The sequence below is a fragment of the Parasteatoda tepidariorum genome, chromosome 9, assembly GCF_043381705.1.
Source record: "Parasteatoda tepidariorum isolate YZ-2023 chromosome 9, CAS_Ptep_4.0, whole genome shotgun sequence".
Classification (NCBI taxonomy): Eukaryota; Metazoa; Arthropoda; class Arachnida; order Araneae; family Theridiidae; genus Parasteatoda; species Parasteatoda tepidariorum.
In genome coordinates, this window is record NC_092212.1 from 77,323,060 (window position 1) to 77,339,220 (window position 16,161).

The 16,161-nt window shown below is 29.9% G+C and overlaps 1 protein-coding gene across 7 annotated transcripts in view; it reads left to right on the forward strand.

The window, feature by feature from the left end:
- The first annotated feature begins 1,705 nt into the window (after nt 1–1,705).
- Nucleotides 1,706–16,161, forward strand: part of LOC107445009 (peroxin 5) — a 33,264-nt gene continuing 18,808 nt past the window's right edge. Inside the window, exons 1-8 of one of the 7 annotated variants that reach the window (XM_043042233.2) lie at nt 1,798–1,922; nt 4,488–4,675; nt 6,944–6,979; nt 7,945–8,080; nt 8,184–8,334; nt 9,279–9,411; nt 12,081–12,197; nt 16,085–16,135. In XM_043042233.2, coding sequence (XP_042898167.1) covers nt 4,583–4,675; nt 6,944–6,979; nt 7,945–8,080; nt 8,184–8,334; nt 9,279–9,411; nt 12,081–12,197; nt 16,085–16,135 — 717 coding nt within the window. In that variant the 5' untranslated portion in view covers nt 1,798–1,922; nt 4,488–4,582. Of the gene's footprint in view, nt 1,923–1,976; nt 2,213–4,487; nt 4,676–6,943; nt 6,980–7,944; nt 8,081–8,183; nt 8,335–9,278; nt 9,412–12,080; nt 12,198–16,084; nt 16,136–16,161 lie in introns of those variants that run through there. The other 6 variants (XM_043042235.2, XM_043042234.2, XM_043042236.2 and 3 more) reach the window with 6 other exon arrangements.

Here is a 16,161-nt window from a genome sequence, read left to right on the forward strand (position 1 = left end):
CGGGTTTTGAACATTCGCGATCGCAACACTCGAATACGCCATCTGGGGAGAGACCGGTTTCATGCCTTTAGCCCTTCTCCCTTCCCTCTCCTCCTCTTTTCAGTTGTATAGGAATGTACTACGATATTTTCCCTTTTCTTAATATTTTTCCTTTTTATTTAATAAGAATATTTTTTAAAATTTCCATAATACTTTTCTTTAGAACTATGTTTAATGTAGTTTTCAGTTCCATATAGTTTTTCAAGTTAAAAGATTTCAATCTATATGAAAATCAAGAGAGAAACTAACGTACTTCCTTCCTCTATGACTTTCCACACGCTAATGGGGAAAGCATGTGAAGTGTTGCCATAGGAAAAGAGTTCTGCTCTACGCCACCTGCAGCCCATTTCGATCGCCAATACAACTGAAAAGAGGAAGAGAGGGAAGGGAGAAGGGACAAAGGCATAAAACCGGTCTCTCCCTAGATGGCGAATTCGAGCGTTGCGATTGCCAATAACTAACGGAAGGTATTTCCTTCAATAGTGCTCTCAAATAGTGCTGAACTTTTACGAGTTTTATTACTAAAATAAATAAATATTTTAAAAAACAAGCGCTGAATAAAGTAATTTCCCGATTATTATAAAATATTCCTTAGAGTTTTTATAATTATTAAAAATTAATATTAATCAGGTTTTTTTCTTAAAAAAAGAAGCGAGCTTGTGGACTGGTAGATAATTTTTTAATCTTCCTTTATTTTATTCTGTCGCCCTGCAACCAGTGGCGACCTTTAATTTGATACTAAAGGAGCCATCCTCTTATTGTGAATCTGTAAATTTTTCGCGACTTAATTTTTAACAAGATTTAACAAAATACATATTAAGGGTGTTTATTACGGAATACCCTGTATATTTTATAAGTATTGGCTCAAAAACAAATAAGGTTATGTTTGATCTTAGTGCAGAAATATAAAAAATTTACTCTTAACCTAAGGAATTTTCACTATATAGGTATCACATCTAACAGTTTCGAATCGGTAGGTCATCCTTCAACGTAATAACTTACCGATTCCACAAAAGGCTATGAAACAGCGGGCATTTTAGTAATATATAACAATTTATAAAAATTGGATACTTTAAAAGTCTGTATATTTGCTTTTACGATGCATATTTATTTTTTATTTTTTTTAAAAACAAGATAGTTTTATTTCATTTGCATCACACTAGAGCCGCACAATGAGTTATTGGCATTCACACTGCTTACAATTGCCTCAGACGCGTTGCGAATGTTAAGAAACTGCATGTACGACGAACTATTCAAGCAAGTTAGAATCATATTGGCAAGTGATCACATAAAAAAATGATATGCAGTGAAAATGCTCTATGAGAATGATCCGAAGATTTTAGAAGTAGAAAAAAAAGAGTTGTGATGTAATCAAAAACCACATTCCTCGTGCACGTATATTTGTAATTCGCTTCTGCGTTAGGAATTTCAACAGTTTAGAGGAATATTTCTTTTCTTCGTGATTTCCACTCTTTCCTAGGCAATAATTATAGCTTATATAATCGTTTTTGAGTCTGTACTTTTTTCACTCGACTATTACGCATTTAAATTCGAAATAAATAGCCATTTTAACTGCATCTGAATCAGCCGTCGGATATACACTAATCAGGATCCAGGCCTTGCAGATGGAGAACCTGATTGGTGCAATGTAATCGTGTCAACCGACCTACATGCAAAAAAATCTGACCCACCGCTTAAAATTTTACAGTAAAATTTAGACCTTGTTGCTGAAGCAATGTGCAATTTCTAATGAAATTTAAAAAATATGGCAACATCTCTTAAGATGTGTGCTATCACTGAAATATAAAACGAAAACTTTTAATTCGAATGCTTACGATAATTATTATTTTTTTATCTAAAGCGCTTGTGTGCAAAAAAAAGGAGTAAGCTATCCGCTATTTCGTTAATCTATTTAGCTTTTAATGTTTTAAAGTATTGAACATTAAAAAAATAAAAAGTACATATTTAGCTGTAAGCCTAGTTAATCATGCAATTTCATCAGTGACAATTGTTCTGAATTTTGATGATGCAACATTTTTGTGATTTAAATAGAAATAAAATTTGTTTCTTTAAACGTACTAATCTCCCGGATCAAGTTTCCATTTCCATTTATCTGTCTTTATTGTTTGATACCTAGAGATCATTAAGAGTTTCGCAATCACTCTATTTTTTTGTATGTAATACTACAATTTTGTAAAATAATATACCTATTTAATAATGACTAAACGCGGTTAAAACATGTTTTGACAAGTTCTTATTATAAAATTCTTATTACCATTAGCTTTTATAAACCTTCTTTGTTTATAAACTTCGTTGAATTAAATTTTCACTGATGTTTTCCTCCTATGTTAACGGGACTTTTCTTTACACTTTCCTGAAAAACTTCTTTGAAGTAAACAACTTTGCGGGGATTTCTTGATATAGAAGATTCACTTGTACTCTATCTGACTTAAAATTTTAAATATTTTATATTCTAAACATCAAAGTAATATAAATAACAACAAAATCTTGCAGTTTGCTTGTGATTTCATTATATTGAAATAATTAAGAAAGGTTCATTTTTCAATTTAGTTGTAACACCCAATTAACTTTACCATTACCTCTTAATACATATGCAGCATAAGTTCTGCTTTTGCATTAGCTTTAAGCAGATTAATGCATAATAGCCAAGCATTTTTTTTTTTATATAACAGTATTACACTCTGACATAAACTACTCCAATTTTCCCTCATTTTTATGAAAATGTTAAGTTTGGCTTAACAATATTAATGAAAGAGCTGAACATTCCAAATACTGAAGTCAGAAAAATATGTTATTTTTATTGTTTTTGTACCTTATGTGTATTATTAAATGTTAACAAATCTTCATTACTTTTTTAAGAGCCAATTATTTTAATATTTATTGATGAGAAAATATTGATCTCAAACAAATGTGTGCTTTTTATTTTTGTGTACCATGCATTAATTATTAAATGTTACAAATTTTCAATGTTTATTGATGAGCTAAAGATGGTATCTACTAGTTACTAATTTAAAATTTTAATTTCTTTTTCAGAATAATTTGGTAATTTTCATTAGCAATTATTTGGTTATTATTTTAAAACACAATGTTAATTAAATATTTTTTTTATGATTTTGTTCTCTGAAACATTATTTTAATTTAGTATATCTTAAAATAAATCTCTGTTTCTATGGTATTGCACTAGAGTAGCCAACTGAATATAAATTTTTTTCTAACTATTTTTTTAATATTTTTTTTAAATGTGAATCATAGTGATTATAATACCAGAGCTATTATCTTAAAGTGCATAATGTAAATATAAGTTATTTTATAATGTATTTTGTCACTAATAGTTGTGACCTTGATCATCAAACTAATAGTTTTGACTTTGAATTTTGAACTAAATTAAAAACAGTTTTGTTTACAAATCATTAATTTGTTTATAGTCAAACTTGTTTTGTTTACTATTAGTAAATATTTGTTTATAATTGAACGTTTTCGACTTTTATTCCGTCAACTGTTCTGTCATTCACTTCGCGACTTGGCTCGACTATAAACAAATATTAATGAATTGTAAACAAAACAGTTTTTAATTTAATTCAAAATTCAAGGTCAAAACTATTAGTTAGATTGATCAAGGTCACAACTATTAGTAACAAAATACAATATAAAATATTTTATATTTACACTATGTACTTTAAGATAATAGTTTTGGTATTATAATCGCTATCACATTTAAAAAAAATATTTAAAAAAGGCTCGCGTTTGGTTCACAATTGGCGACATTTGCGCCCAGCTATCGGACTTCCTTTTCATCCTTATTAGATTTGGTGATTTGGTTTACTCATAACAGTTTGATTTCAATATTATTTAAAAACAGCATGATGCAGCTAATCAAATAGCAGCAAACTGTCGAGCAGCCAACCCAATTTTTGGGTTTACGACTACTAATGTTCAACTCTGTAGCCTTGTAATTTTGAACCGAATATAAAAGACAAGGAAAGTCCTGGACCAAGTATTGGGAGAAATTTGCCTTCGTGGGAGACTTTTTGATGGAACTAACCCGCATTACATGGAGAGAGAAAACCCCACGGTTAGCCTAACGGGAAGGGGACTCTAACCCATAATCCTTCTACCACTGAGGATATCATCATCACTGTGTCATTTTATGTCATCAACGTGATCGGTGCAAACCGAATGCTGATATCGTATGGATCAGCCATCACTGGGATTTGAACTCAGTACTCATCATTATGAGACGAACGCTCTATCCCCGGAGCTGTCATGGCTCAATCTAATTCTTTGTCATAAATCATATATCTTGATTTGCAGATTCACTGTATAATTTGAAAATCCCAATTTCTTATGAAATAATTCATTGTACCTATCATAATTCATTGTACCTTATAATAGCTATGATATGAAATGATAATTTATTTCTTTTTTAGACATGGTAAGGAAGGAAGGTTGTGGCATGCCCATGACACTTAATTCTTCCCGTGACATTTGATTTTGCTAAATTTCAAAACACCCGGCTCTTAACATGGCTATGAGGGACTTGATTGAAGCTGATTGTGGGCTAACCAACCCTCTCTTGAAGGTTGCCGGCCACTTTACCCAAGATAAGAGTCAACAGGTGTGTATGCTACTTTTTTGAAAGGTTTATGTTAATGAGTTTTATTTAAAATCTGATCTTGTAGCCTATGTAATTATTTGTTATAATTAAATTTATATTATTATAATTAAATTTTTACATACTTAAGGTCTTAACTATTTATGTAATATATTTATGGGGAACCATGCATCGGTATATTTATTGGTTAATTGTTTTAATCTTCCTTATGAAAAATATGTCTCCGAGTAAACCTTCAAGTTCAAAAGGAAAATTGGAAAAGAACATTGCAATTAATGATTTTAAAACTGTCTCCTAAGGAGCAGTATTGTGGGAAGAAAAACATATTACTCTACTGTATAGCAAATATAAAGCACTTATTTCAATTTCTAGTGATCCAAATTAATTAAATTTAATTTTAATGACTGGTACTAACAAGCAATTTTAGGTGTTTGTGAACAAATGGGGAAAAAAAGGCATTAAAAATCAATGATCAGCTTATACGTAACATTTTCCACCTGTTTAACCTGTTAAATTTCATATCGCATTTGAAAAGTTGGACGTGACAGTCATATTTTTTTCTCTCCTTGTAGTGGCAATTTTTTCCGAAAATGTTGGCCTCTCTATGTCAGATGAATATTTAGGATGCATACATTTTTATTTTGTGTTCAAATTATTCCAGAAGTATTTAATTTTTCAGTGATCTTAAAATTTCATAATGCATACCGCATTATACTGCATTATATTGCATACAATGCATGTAATTTGAAATAAACTAGTTCTTTTTGTTTCTAATTGTTATAAAGCATATAACATTATCCTGTGTCATAAATCACTTCCTGTACACAGTTAAATAATATACATGCATTTCTAAATTTGCCTGGTGTAATAAACTTGAAGAAAAAAATAACAATCTTTAAAACTGCTGATAAATCTGCAGCAATAACTACCACAAATAAAGACAACGTAAAATACGATGGAATCATCGCGAATCGAGTATGTCCAAAAGTGAGAAGACAAATGCTCGATTGAAATTCGCCCATCACATTAAAACGTAACGCTACTTTTTTTAAAACCTTTTTAACCAATATCCATAGCAACAACCGAAATCCATAGCCGAATCAATCCTGCCGAAAATACAATTGAAAAATCACATTGATTTATGAAGAAATCGACACAATAAAAAATTAGCTTGTGATAATACAGTTATTCAAAATTCAGGATTCTTTAAAAAAATAAATAAAAAAATCTGTATTTGCTTCAGAATTGGCTTGATTAGTCATTTGCTCATGGTAATGATATGCTCAATTCAATTTTACTACATTTTCACCAACCGTTGTGTTCTATCTGATTTATATCAATCAAAAATTCTCCTAATTGTGTCATTTTATTGAAAAGGAATTGATAAAAATGAAAAAAGAATATTATTTTTAATGCGAAAGATTCAAAATTTTTTATTTTAGGAATTTTATTATCATTATTGTTATTATTTGCAATGGAAGATTAAGCAAATTGTTTGAAATGATCAATGTGAGGATCAATCTTTTATAATAAAATGAAGTTGATTTCATTATATAATCAGACGTTTTGTACTAAAATAAAATTACAAAATTGTAGGCATTTCATGATTTAATGTTTCAATTCTTAACATTCTATAAATACTATAAATAATAACATAATTACTATAAATTCTCATAAGGTTTTGAATGTCATAAAATTTTCTGTATTTTAAGTGATTTCTTCTGCAATTTTTTAGTGAATCTTCTGTAATTTCAAAAATTGGCGTTTGTAGGTATGCCAGTGCATGTATGCCTTGCCTAAAAATTATTCAAATAGCAAAAATACTGCTTTTTTCCCCTTTTGTTCTTCTGTTTCAGAAGATATTTTTGCTACTTTTTGGAGTAAAATCAATCTGTTATCAAGGAATATAAGTTTGCAAATAATTTTGGATTGTTTTTTTATTCTTTTAATATTACTCTGTTTTAGTCTCATTTGTTCAGAATTGTATCACATTCGTTGAGAATTATATTAAATATACTGACCTAAATATGCCAAAAACTTATTTTATTCATATAAAAAATTAAAGAGAAAAAAATTTCTAATAAATTTATTTTGAATTTTTTATATTTTTTCATACTTCTTTGACGATTTTTAAAAATAAATATTTAGCCTCATATTTTACTAATGCAATATTATTATTTTATACCAAAAGTTCAGTTAAAACTTTCTTATTTGATGCATTTAAATTTATATATTTGGTTTTAATTAATATTACATTTTGTTCCCATCTAGGCTGTTCAATCTTCTCGGGGTTCTGCATCAGATCAAGTAAGTATAAACTTTTTACGAAAATTTATGCAACTTTTACAAGCAGTTTCCCTACCAGGGGTCTGTCCAGACATTTTGTGAAAGGTCTTGTTTTATTAAAATTGTGAAAAAACTACTTATAATTTGTGAATATAAAATAAGCGTTAAGTCACATTCTTTCAACCAGGGTCCTGCTTTTGTGAATTTGTGCAAATAGGGTCCTGTTATTGCAAAAATTGCTAAAAACCTTTCCTAGAAGTTTTTAAATTGTAAATCGGTACAAGATTCTGCTCAACAATTGCTGCTACTAAATTAGAGATGGAACATGCAAATATTTGGTATTAAGCCTAAACTGCTCAACACAGAATATTCATTGCAGACGAATAATGGAAACAAAATCACTCACATTTTTAATAATTTCAATTGACATATTTTAAATAGCCACTTTTAATGTGTTACACATTAAGTAAACTTCAACAATTCTTAAATTTATAATACTTTATTTAAAAAATTGCCAGAAATTAATTTTTATTTGCGTAATATTCTATTAATTAATTTTATGAATAAATATAAATTGATCAATTACTTATTTACAAGAAAAATCATGATTTAATATCAATAAGAATGTGCACACGATGTTTGTAAAAATAGAAATATCTTCTTAGAATACTACATTTGGAATTTAAACTTAGGGAAACTTAGTTTGTCTCGAACCGCCTTTCTTCTCCCCCCTCCCCCGGAAGGGTTTATTCGATTAACGAAACGATAATGAATATAAACAAATTTGTGAAGGGTCCGATTAAAAGATAAATTATTTTATGAAGGGTCCGTTTTTATGAAAAAATATTTTGTGAAGGGTCCATTAACAGACCCAACTTTCTTCTAAACATTATAACTCCTGCCTACATAAATATAATTTTAAGTAACTGAAAATTTTTTTTTTATGATATTGTGATTTTTATTTTGTGGTATTAATTTTACTACAGTTGGTCAAGGAATTTCTTTTGGACACCAATCAAGCCGAAAGACATGCTCCTGAAACTTTCAATATGCAGAGTTTATTGCATCAAATGTCTGAAATTGATGCTTTATACTACCAGCCTCCTGAAGGTAATAAAGAATGTGTGTATAACTTTTTTTTTAAATATTACTTCTTTAAATTTTATTTTGAATTAAACACATACTTTATTAATCGTGTTCTTTTCTTTCATTTTCTTTTTTCTAGTCAAGCATGAAAGTTCTGAGGAAAATGTCTGGGTTGAAGCTTACTTGGATTCTCATGATCTTGCTTATGAAAATAATCGACTAAATTCTCTTGATTCTTTGGATAATTCTTGGGCAGATGAGTATTTAATTACATCTGAACAAGATATACAGTGAGTATAACTGCTTCTTAAATTTTGTTATTTTTTTTAGTATTTTGTGTCTAATCCAATTTATGAAGTTATAATAGATTCGCATTGGAATTATGTAATTCCACATCAAATCAATCATCAAAAATATTCTTTTTAAATCAAAAATCTAGATTTTAATCATTTTCGACATGTTTGTTTATCCTACTTCTGACAAAAAGAGATGACAAGTTTAATTTTTGAAATTTATTTATTTTCTAAAAATGTTTTAATTGATATTCCAATTTCCGTTGAGAAAATAGTTTAAGAAAAATGCATTGTTGTTTTATTTATGGGTATAAACTTCAAGCAAATAATTATATTTTCTGTTTTTAAAGACTAGTTGAGAATGATATTTTTGTTTCACTTTATTTTATTAGGCAGTTAAGGACTGACATATACTTAAATATTTAATTATGAAAATTATCATTTCAAATATTTTTATAACTAATATTATTCTCACACCATATTAATATTCCCTCATTTAATAAAACTTCTAATAATTTAAATGTTTTTATTTTTTTAAAAAAATATTGAGCATGACTGGTATGTTTTTCTTGTTTAGTACCTTATACCATATCTTATTACAAAAAATTAGAATTTTTTGTTTTGTTTGTACAACTTGAAAATAGTTTTACTGTAGGGAATAACCCTAAAATTTGATTTGTCATATTTATTATATCATTTGTAACATGTGATGTAGAATTATTATAGAAAAAAGATTATTACTTTATAATTTTATTGAAATCTATCCAAAATAAAGCATTCATCTGTAAATGGAGCAAGAGGGTGCAAATGAATATGACGAGAAAGATTTTTCATTTATTGCATTCATGGAAAAAGCTATTTATAACTAACTAATAGGTATTATATTTCAATTGAAGTGTTTCACAAATTTAATTTTGTTGTTTTTTTAATTTTTTTTATAGAAATCAGCGTACTTTAGGTAATGATTGGGCTGAAAACTTTAAAACTGAACAGTGTGCTGAAAATAAGAATTGTCAAGAAATTGCTACTGATCTTGTTGCTTCTGTAAATGATCCTAATTTGAAGGAATCTAAAGTATGTTTTATTACTGTTTTCAATATTGATCTTATTATAAATCAGAAATTTAAGGTTTCAAAAAGTATTTCTTATCACTTATACATTGATTAAATTCGAAGAATGATGTGAAGATCAAATTGGTGATTTAAAAGCTCGAAAGCTATCTAAAAATGTCTAGCATCAAATTTATGGTATTTAACTCAGCATTCAATGTCTCCTTATTGGATGGAATCTTGAAAATTTCAAGCCGAGATCTACTTAACTCTAATTAATGACATTAAGACATTTATATTTGGTTTTTCAGGGTTACTACAGAACAAGGAGAAGTCAGAGAATTGTATCAATTTGAAATTTGACTAAATTATCCCAAAAACCAGCAAAAAAGTTAATGTCACCAAAAAGTACAATATTTTTTTACACATTTCCCCCCCCCCCATTTTTACCTTTTTTTAAGAAAAAAAAGTTTAATTTCAACTCTAATTCTCAGTTATTAGTGATTTCTAATATACTTTGTGCACATAAATAAGGCATAAGTGTAAAATTAATTAAAATATATATATATTTATGCCAACGGTTACAAAAAATCTGGTAAATTTTATAAAATCAATCTGGAAAAGTCTGTAAAGTTTTTTTTTCTGGTGGGTACCCTGTCAATTCAGCTGAATCAATTTTTAGAAATTTTTCATCTTTGTATAAATTTACAAATGCGTTTCATCCAGGATCCACTCTATAAAACCGATTTTTGATCAAAATTTCACTAAGAAATTAAAGATAAATCTCAAATTTATAAAGGAGAAGGGTTTGGGAAAAACAATTGATTTTTAGTTAGTTTTTAAATTATTGAAAATAATTGCATTTATCAATTACTTCAATTTATTATACTAGATTAATTAAAGCTTATGTCATATGCTGTGGCAGCTGATAAGTTTTCCTTTAGCACAATTTTTGTTTGTGACACTTTTGTGGTAATTATCATCAATTTTTACTGCAAAATAAGAACTGCAATAAATGTAATAGATTAAGAATTGATAGAACTGAAAATCAATTTTTTATTTCGTTTATTTAATTTTAACGGTATAGATTCTTTATTTGTATTTATCTATCACTTAATGATTACTTATTGTTTCTTAAACTCTTATTCTATTTGGCAGAAAACTTTCTTTGATTACTTTTTTCCCCTTTAAATAATATTTAATATTGTATATATATTTTTTTAAATAAAAGTATATACAGTGGAGCATCGTTTATACGACGTCGAAGGGACCACTGAAAAACGTCGTATAAACGATAACGTCGTATAAACGATTTTTTCTTTCAAAACTCGTAACTAACTCTGTTTTCAGTTAATTTTAATGTTTAATGTGTTGATTTACATAAATTTCTAAATTAGACAAAGCAAAACAAACAAATAACCATAAAAAAAAAAAGAAAAATTACAGTAAGCAATTTGAATGTACGTTACATTTATTTTATTTATTTATTACTACTTTTTTTTTGGATTACTCCAAATTTATTTATTATTTTTTTTTTCACTTTAATCATTTCACGTTACGTTTACAGAAAAAATTATTTACGGTTGTTTGATGTAAGGATTGACATTGAGCTTTATTGTTGTCTTCGTTACCTGAGACCATGCCAACGAAATCGTATTCACTGTTTGGAGAACACTTATTTCCTTGTGATTAGGCTCTGCAATGCTTTGAATATTGAGTTCAACTAACTACTCTCCATACTGCAATTTTACATTCCTAATCACGGCCAAATCTAATGGCTGAAGCACACTTGTGCAGTTTGCAGGAAAAAGTGAACTCTTACATTTTCCCAAAAATTAGTAACCGGTGGGTGAGCTGGACATTGGTCGATAAATAGCAAAATTTTTAGTTTTTGCCTCTGCATAACATTCTCTAGTTTTTTCAGATAACTAGTAAAAATTTCGGTCGTCTTCCACGCATTCTTATTGGCGTCATAATTCAGCAGAAGCGTTTTGATATGCTTTAGACATCTGGAATTTTTTGATTTTCCTACCACTAAATGAATGATCTTTTCACTTCCACCAGAGTTTACACAAAGCAGCACAGTAAGGCGATCTTTTTCTTTTATACCTCCTTTACATTTTTGCCTTTATGAGCTAATGTCCGATTCGGCATTAAATGATGGAAAAGACCCGTGTTTAGTGTGAAGAATAAAAGTGAAATAAACGTAAACAAAATTTAAAAACAGATGTATAACCGATTCTGTGCGTCGGTTAAACGATATATTTTTACATTAAAATGAATAGGAATGAATTGGGTCCACACTAATACGTCGTATAAATGTAAACGTCGCATAAACGATCGTCGTATAAATGATGCTCCACTGACCAANATAAAAGTATGTCATTTAACTTGTGACTTATATTATTTTGCTCATTAATTTTGCTGATTTATTTGTATGAATAGCTTGTAGGGTATTTTAATTTGTTCTCTGGCTGTGTGGCATAAGTTCTGAATAATATAAATATTTAGTCGCTAGATATCTGTTTATATACTGACTTGAAATTTTTTACTATCAAAATTATTAAAATTGTTTTTATTTATCAATTTTTCTTGTGATGGAAAATTCATCACAGTTTATCATGAATAAAACATGTATACATATATCTGCAATTAATATATATATTTGACGTGTGTAAAATATTTTTCTTTTAGTTTATGAAATTTATACAAAAAGTCAGTGATGGGGAGGTGGAGGTAGAAAATATTGATAGAGACAAGCATGTTGTTGCAGACATTTGGAGCTCAGATTTTGCATCTGCTTGGCCTCACGTGAGTTCATACTTATTTATTTCAATTTGGAATTCTTTATTACAGCAATTTCTGATAGGCCATTACTGAAGTGCAGCCTTACACACTGACTTTCTTTTTCACAAATCTAGTGCAAATGCAATAGCAAACAAATCTCTTTTTTAAGCAATTCATTTAGGAATGCATTCATTGTTTTTCTGGCTGTTATTGCTATGGGTAATTACATGGTTTTCAAACTCAAAATAATTTTATTATGTCATTATTACGACGCACATTGACGCATATGTATTCATTTATGCTTGTTTTGTGTTTTTTAATTTATTTATTTCAATTTGAAATTCTTTATTACAGCAATTTCTGACAGGCCATTACTGAAGTGCAGCCTTACACATGGATTTTCTTTTTCGCAAATCTAGTGCAATAGCAAACAAATCTCTTTTTTATGCAATTCATTTAGGAATGCATTCATTGTTTTTGTGGCTGTTATTGCTATTTACATAGTTTTCAAAATCAGAATAATTTTATGTCATTATTGCGACGTGCAGTTTATGAAATGGGCGTCTTTCTGAAATGACTTTTGTGTGCATTAAATATAAATAAGCTCAGCTCATACTATTACAGGGTGCGTAGCATTTTAAAAAAGTGCTTAAAGGTGCTTATTTTCGATTTTTGTCTTTTAAAAGCCCTTAAAGGTGCTTTTTTCATTGGGTGTTTTTAAAAAGTGCTTAATTTTCCCTTTTTCAAAATGAGATTTTTCCTATACCATGTTGATTTTCGTTACGAATTATACAAGAAGACACAATTCACATTGTTCTATTCAACATTTTCACAACTCATTCTCCCTCAATCTATTTTGGTGTATTGTCAGTCCATAGCGTATGAAAACGCCATTCGTTTTACACAATTCAGAATTTCATGATTTTGTCAAAATTTGAATAATTGATTTGTCATAATTGTCAAAAACAATGCCAAGAGTTTTTTTTTTAACATGATGGTTAAAACAAGATAAAACCAACCAATTGTCAAAAACTTTCCAACCCTGCCTAATTATGATATTTTTTTAAAGTGCTTAAAAATATTTTTTGAGTCCTTGAAAAGTGCTTTAAAGGTGCTTATTTTTTGTTGAATAATTTGACTATGCACCCTGTATCACATGCCTCACATAAAATATGTGTGTGCTATTTGATGTATGTTTACGTTTCTCTGAAATTTTTTTTTGTGCTGCATTTAAATCATGCTTATTTACATAAAATAACTGTGCTTAATTTTATCTTTTATTTCCAGCAGCTTTTTTTTTAAATCAAAGCTGATTACAACTTCAGAGTGTGTCATAATTAGAATAAATATTCAGCTTGACTATTAACCTTTTATTTATTTCAATTTGAAGAAAATGAAAAATAACACGAACATAAGTTATTAACACAGTATTCTACTTGTAACATGTAAGTTGTTTTTTAGTAATTTAAATTTTTGTATGAAATTGGAAAATACATAGTTTTCAGTTTCCCCAGAGTTTACATGGATTGGTAGACATCTGATTTAAAGATGGAAGCAAGCATGTCAATTTAATTATTTGGGATGCCAGCTAGAAATATAATACAATTGTCAAAAGGGAATGAATAAAAAACCTTTAAATTGGTTACAAATATGCATATTTGAACTAGTTATAGGCCTTTTGCCTGAATTCTATGTATTTTTAGCAGCAGGATAGTAATACATTTGTTTTATGAAGTGTTTAAAAAAAGTATTGTTATATGGTGTGTAGCGTTTTTAAAAAGTGCTTATTTTCAACTTTCGTTATTTAAAAGCCCTGAAAGGTGGGTTTTTTTTTTTCATCGGGTGTTTTTAAAAAGTGCTTAATTTTCCCTTTTCGAAAATGTGATTTCTTTAATTTACCATGTCGATTTTTGCCACGTATACTGCAAAAGCGCGCTTTTCACATTGTTCTATTCAACGTTTTCACTATTCATTCAACTATCTACTTCGGCGCCCCATAGGTCCGTACCATACGAAAGCGCCAATTATTTTACATGTTTGATGAAATACTTGGGAGTACACACGTGCGTCTGCTGAGCTGGGTTCGGTGAGATTCTGTGTGTGTGTGTGACTAATCCCCTCACTGTCTAGCGATAGCTAGACATTATCCATGAGTCCATACACTCAAAAAATCAAGGGCAAGCAAAGGGTCCATCGCGAAAGTCTCCTTCGAAATGCGAAGACAAGCCAGAATGTGCTTCAGGGACGCACTTTCCACTCCGCACTTTGCACAAACCAGGAAAACCATGTTGCCATTGCAAAAGAAGCCACTCCTCAGGTGACCTCTGCCAAATCTCGACAGTGCCGCCTGGTCGGCTCTATCGCAGGAAAGGCCAATGGAGCCCCCAGGACATCTCCGCTAATACCAATCACGGGATGGAGGGACCCTCCAAGACTTTAAGTCATCGTTTTTCCAGATGGAGTAAAGCTTGTCAAAAGTCAATAAGGCAACTGAATACAATGGCTCAACCAAGCCCTGCTTTGCCAAGTCGTCAGTGGCCTCATTTCCATAAATCCCCGAAAGCGAAGGAATCCGTTGGGGATGCACTTTGTGAACCATAGCACTCTGTCTAAGTAATTTCAAAATAGCAATGCTAGCGCGGTCACCAACATTGGACCAATCCTTCAAGTGCTGCAATGAACTCTTACTAACAGACAAAATCCATACCACTCTATAATTAGTATCATTCAAAATGGCCTCAAGACCGGCCTCGATAGCCAACAGTTCGCTTCTAAACACCGAGCAATTGTCCGGGTTTCTAACTTTAATTTTTCTGACTTAGCTATTAGGAGTCTTAATATATACTCCACTCCCGGATTGATGTTCTTCATTTTTGCTCCCATCTGTGTAAATTTGGATATCTAGTTCAGGGATTTTGTTGATTATCTCAAGTGCCAACTGCCTCATAAGATCCAGGACTGTAATTGCTTTATTCACAGCCTGTTATAGTTCAGTGTGGAAGAATACTCCCCTTGATCCCTACGATGGATCAATACAATATTTCAGGGAGTGGCGTTGGACATCCCGGCTGAATAAATTCAACTCCGTGGCCGGAATCATTGAACTGTTTTTCTTTAATGTCCTAGATAATCCGAGGTACGATTATGAGAGCCATATCTTATAAGTTTGTTAAAATATTTGATGAGATTCTTGCACTCTCAAGTGCAACTCTGCTGCATTTTGCAAGATATTCTCCATTTCAGACTTCATTTTCCACCCTCTGATAACGAAACAAAAAAATCTCTTGGTTGTTTTATAATGGCTAATATAATTAAGAAAAGAGTTCTTTGTCAGAAACTAGTTATTTTACCATGATCGTGTAAAGTCTTTGAAAATTATTTTGCTTTTTGTTGATGTACATAGTGCTTAAAAATATTTTTTGAGTGCTTAAAAAGTACTTAAAAGGTGCTTATTTTTTGTTATGAAATTTAACTATGCACCCTGTGTTAGATAATTATTTTTATGGTTTAGGAATGGTTTTTATAACCATCAATGAACCGCCGACAAAATGTTTTGGGTTAACGACTTTTAATTTTCAATTCCGTTTCCTTGTAATTTTAAATCCAACCCAGAATAAAAGTGAACTCCTGGATCAAGTATTGGAAGATATTTGCCTTCTTGGAAGACTTTTTGATGGAACCAACAAGCATTTGTGTTACTTGGAGAGGAAAATCACGTAAACCTCCCACGGTTAGCCTCACGGCAAGAAGACTCTAACCCATGATCCGTCTACCACTAAGGATATTTTACGTCAGCACTGTGGTCAGTGCATAGGAGTGGTTTTTAAAAACATTTCATATTTTTAATATTTATGTTGTTAAAATAATGTATTTAATAATTTTGTGTAATAGAAATAATCCATATTTTTTAGCCTGTTGAAAATTTAGAGGAAGCTTGGGAAACAACTGCCCAAGAAAATAAGGTGCATAGGAGTGGTTTTTAAAAATG